This window comes from Wickerhamomyces ciferrii, contig 00110, assembly GCF_000313485.1.
Source record: "Wickerhamomyces ciferrii WGS project CAIF00000000 data, strain NRRL Y-1031 F-60-10, contig 00110, whole genome shotgun sequence".
Lineage (NCBI taxonomy): Eukaryota > Fungi > Ascomycota > Saccharomycetes > Phaffomycetales > Wickerhamomycetaceae > Hansenula > Hansenula ciferrii.
Window position 1 is genome coordinate 1,299 of NW_011887630.1, and position 5,474 is coordinate 6,772.

Consider the following 5,474-nt stretch of genomic DNA (forward strand, 5'->3'; position numbering starts at 1 on the left):
TATGAATGTTATATTGTACTAATTTGTTGTAATAGTTGATGTATTATAATTTGATATAAATATATGAGCTCTTGATTGAAAATCTGCTTTTGAAGTTCATTAGTATAATCTTTCATATAGTATACATACGTTCAGCTATAATTCTTATTTTTGTTTGTAGTAATATAATGAATAGCCGTTGTTAAGGTAATGGTGAGCTGTAATATATTTCTACTAGATAATATGATAATTAGTAATAAAATTGTAGTTAAAATATACTTACATGACCATTTATTCTGCTTGATAATTTACAACCTTTGCATAGTTAATTAAGATCTTTTGATTAGGATCTTTTGTACCAAAATTGAACCTTACCTTACTCTCATCAGGAAATTGGCCAAGAGCAAAAGGTTTTAATGTCTTCATAACCTTTGGACTCACAGCCTTAGTGAGTATATCAGCAGCATTTAAGGAACCATCAATTTTTTTGAAGTAAATCTTTTCTTTAGATTCATTTTCAAGGGTATGTACCAATAATTGATATCTTGGATTGGATCTATGAACTATTTCACGCATTGACTCTATGTGTTCATCAACATGATTCATTTCTTTTGTTGTTTGTTCATTTTGTAGATACTTTAAAGCAGATTGTGAATCTGAGTATATGGTTATCATAGTATCTAAACCAAAGGTGTTCTTTAAGATTTTTCTAAACATTAGAGTTTGTTGGAGTCCATTAAAAATAGACATCAGTTCAGATTCACATGTAGACAACGTTGGTTTTGTTGTTTTTATAGCATTAAAGTCAATAACACCCACTCGATTGTAGTAAATAACAAAACCAGTTAAAGATCTTGATTTCTGTAAATTATGATGACTGGCATCACATAAAACTTCTAAATGAACCAACTTATTATTTTTTGGACCTTTCGATACTTGATATTCACCAGCAACTTCATCTTTAGCAAAAACAATAGCTTCATTCTTGGTGATTGAAATGTATGTAAGCATCTTATGAACCATAAAAAAGAGTTCATTAGCAGGCACAGATGTAATAAAACTAGCAACTAAAGCAGCTGGTGCTCTTAAATCAGGTTTAAATTGACTCAGATAATTAATTTTACCCAATAGTTTCTGGAGTTCATTGATTCTTTTCTCTTTAACTTCTTCATTCATACTTTGAACTTCATTTATTGATTCAGCTGAGGGTTCCCTCCAGTCCTGATTGATGGGAGTTTTTCCTGGTATTTTCTGATGGTTAAATTTGGAGATAAAGGAACCTGTTTTTGGGTCTAATAATGGATCAATATTATTTGTAATGTATTCAGTTTTTGACAAATAAATTGATTTTACCGTATAGTCATTATTTAATATTTTCTTCATATTAGAGCCTAATAGTAGCAAATTTATATCTTTATATGTGGATGTAATCTTGGAATCAAATAAACCAGCTAACGATTGAACCACCACTTTTGTTTGTTGAGGAATGGATAAAACAATTAAATCGTCCACAAACAAACCCACAACTGAAGAAATATTTCCTTTATTATCACGTTTAATAAAAATGGTTTGAGCATTTGAAAAAGCTTGATAATTCAACTCATTGACCAATTTAGCAGCTAAAGTTAAGAACCATTGTTTAGGACTAATTTTTAATCCGTAAAGCGCTCTATGAATGAGAGCATATCTTTTGACGTTATGTTGATCTTGAAACTCCAATATCTTCTTGTCAGAATTTTGTAACGGTGCATTTAAAAATGCCTTGCTATAATCAAGCGTACTGAGATGTAAACCACCATGATCAACAGCTATAGCAAGCAAGAGCCTAAGGTTACTGATGCTTAAAGTAGGAGAGAACATCTTGTCCTGTTCAACTTTTTCAAGTTGCTCCATGTAACCTTTGCAGACAAGTCTGCTTTTGAGGGACCCATTTAACTTTTTACTAATAAGCCATCTACTTTTCAGTATTATTTTGCATTTTAATTCTTGAACTAACTTCAGAGCTTCTTCTTTATTCTTCAGCAACGTCATGACGGTAGTGGTTGTAAGTCCATTGATCTCATCTAATATGGTTTTTCTCCATCTCTCATCTTCTATAGCATCGGAAAATTTAATGTTTTGCATTCCAACTTTAATATCTTTATTTGGATCAGGTTCAAGTTTTGTATCATCTGATTCATCTTGAGCATCTTCACTTCTCATTTTAGCTTCAAAAGCAGCATTGAAATTTTCATTTCTTATATGGAAAATTTGATTAAGCCTAGTGGAATTTCGAGGTCTCAATCTATCTCTGATACTTGAATTTGGAGTAATGTCAATCTGTGTTTCAGCATTATTGTAATGTTCTAGTAGATTCTTTGGAATAGCAACTCTGGAATCTTGATCCATTCTCAATTGTGGTTCAGTAAAATTGGTCTCACTTGTATGATCTTCATTTTCTGTTCCAGTACGACTTTCTAATTCTTCATCTATGTCTTCTTGTGCACTATGATACTGATCTTCATCATCTTCTATATCTAAATTTGGAAGATCTGAATGTTGTTCAGATGTTTGGTTACTAGCTTCAGGTGATGTAGTGTTTTCTTCAGCTATTGTAGATGAACTTGAAATAATAATTGGTTCAGTTTGTTGAATACTTTGATAAGTCGATTCTTGGTCATCTGTTGTAACTGGTAATTGCATTTCTGTTAACATTTGTGATGAATTTTCAGTAATTTCTGTTGACATAAACGGATTATTTAAAAATTCATTAAATAAGTTTTGAATTTGTTCTTCATCAGGATTTATGATTGGAAAAGTATGTTTGTGAGGTCTTTTTCTATTCATCTCATCCAATACATTGTTCAACTCTTGTTTAGCAGCAACTTGATTTTTTAGAATTCTGTAATTGGTTGTGTCTATAACTTCACCACTATGGATAAGGAGCACTTTATAGCCCATACCACCTGTTTCATCTTCATTGTTCAATCCTAAACATATGCCTAAAACACCTCGACATTCTATTTTTGATAATGGTTTAATTGATGGATTTGTAACTAATATATCTCCAAACTTTATTAACTTGCTAATCAGAACCGGCTTCTTCAACTTCACTATATTTCGTAAGACAACTGCATATTTGATTGCGTATTTGAACAGATTGAGTTTTTTGATTTCAACTGGCAATGAATGGAATAAGACACGGGAATTTTGTAGTAGAATTTGATTCTCTACTTCAATAGCGGCATTATTTGAAGAAATATAAGGTGTTGTCATCCGTTGTCTAATACCATACCGACTATCTAATTTAAGATGCTTTAATTCAGCAGCATTATCATGTTGAATGATCAGGAGTTTTTCATTATTCTTCCTTTCTTGTATCTTTATGAATTTATCTAAAAAGCTTGATGTTTCTGATCTGCTATTTTGGAGATCAACAGTCACTTCACCACTTATAGGATCTTTTAAAACTAAAATGCATTTAAATTTGAGACTATTAACGAGTTCTTTTGGTGGAATAGTATGGTCAAGATGTATAACTTGGCCTGCTTTGTATTGAGACAAGTATTTCTTGGTACTATTTTTCTTAGCTGCTTTATTTTTGTATCTGTGTCGGATACAAAAAATACATTCTTCAATTGAATTCCCACCGCTTCTAGTAGGTCCTAACGCTTCAGCATCTTCACCATGTACCTCGGAACTCATAACTTGTGTTCGGAAAGCATCCAAATCTTGTATTTGATGATTTTTAATCATTTCTTTGATGATATTAATGGAGAAATGTCCAAATTTTTGATGAATTTCTTCCAACACTCGTGGTTCTAACTTCATATCTGCCAATTTCACCTGGTTCAAATGTGTTCCAACTAAATTTCCACCATAACGTTCATCACCTTTATTTCTTGTTGTTGATTCTGTTGTTGATTCTAATGAGTCACTATCCAGCACTACTAGACCATTCAAAATATGCAAAGGTTTTAATACCACATCATTAATGTCAGTTAACGCTCTGAGCTTCATGTTTAAAAAGACATTGTGATCAGTAAGTTGAGTTACTGATATTAATAGTTTTTGTTGGTTTGTATCAGTTTTGGTTTTTATATTCAATATATTTTTAATGAAGATTGATTTTTGACCTAATTTCAACGTTATATCACCAACACCATGTACAACAACTTCATTTCCATCAGCAACAAATACAGATTCCATAGATTTTTCAACAGCTCTATAATTTTCCAATATACTTTGACAATTGAATGATACTGTATTGTTTGCACCTGAGTCACACAACAATTCAATCTTAGATGATGCAATCGATGGATTAGTGTTAAGATTGTGGACTACTGTGCTACATATCTTGAAGTAATATTTATATGATGGTTTATTTGATGAATGTTGGTTTCTATAATTATTTGAATGGAATTTTCTTTGGTTATCTTGATGTGGCTTGGGGTTGAATATATTTCTTAACCTTCTGCATTGATAAGTGAGGTGTGAATGATGATATGGTAAAGGGCATGGTTGCATTGCATCAGTTGATAATTGACCATCAAAATTATTGTGTTTGCTATTATGAAATTCATCATCTTGACTTCTAAACCTTTTTACATTGTTGTCATTGCCATCACTAAATCTTCTTTTTCTAAAGTTTGAAGACACTTGATTTACCTGAGTTGGACCAGCTGTTTCACCATTACCATCTTGCATTAATTCTGAATTTGTTGCCAAAGAACCATAAGTAGTTGCTGTTCTAATTTCATCTAAAATTTGGTTTTGTAATGTTGAAAGACTTGTTTTTGAATTGGTATTATTCAAACCCTTGGTATTCAAAAAGTTATTATAATGTGAACTTTTATTTAAGTTTTGAAGAAAAATAACCTTCAATTGATCATCTTTAATTACCACAGTGTTATTTGATTTTTCATCAAGTTTTGATGAGACAGCACGGAATTTAGTTAAAAACATGATGAAATGATCCAATGTAACAGCTTGATGTTGTGGTAATGCCATATCTTCCAACATCTTCCAAGAGATGTAACCTGAATTGCTAGCACTATTAAGTTTGATCAAAATGTTTCTTAAATTTTTTCTAGAACTGATGGTGTCTTGTATCAATTGTAAAAAAGGTTGATGTTGTTGGAAAACCCTCTTTCGGACCTCGTTAATGACTAACGTCTCAAATTTGGTTGGTTCTTCATCTTCAGCATCACTATCATCATCATCTGTTGGTAAGGATTTGTGACAACCGTTGAGTAATAAGGTGTGGTATAACTTTTGTGATATAAATTCTTGAACTTCAATTTGTGAATTCCTGTTGATTGATGAGAAATTTCCCAATTGTTTTACCATAACTTCTATGATTTTATTCATGGTATTGCTAGGAGTTTCTGATTCCTTACTTCTATGCATTAAGTAAAGAGCATCTCTTGAGATTTCATTGTTCAAAGTTTCAGCTAATGTTTTGATTTGGCTCCTATTTAATTTGGTTGCATCCAGTAAGTTGGAGGCGCTACCAA

General features: G+C 31.6%; 1 protein-coding gene across 1 annotated transcript; it reads right to left on the reverse strand.

Moving 5' to 3' along the window:
• Positions 1–270: 270 nt before the first annotated feature.
• Positions 271–5,328, reverse strand: BN7_3729 (Transposon Ty1-GR2 Gag-Pol polyprotein; the record flags this gene model as incomplete). Its single annotated transcript, XM_011275670.1, has 1 exon — positions 271–5,328. One exon carries the CDS (start codon positions 5,326–5,328, stop codon positions 271–273), a length of 5,058 nt encoding a protein of 1,685 aa, XP_011273972.1.
• Between the last annotated feature and the right edge of the window lie 146 nt (positions 5,329–5,474).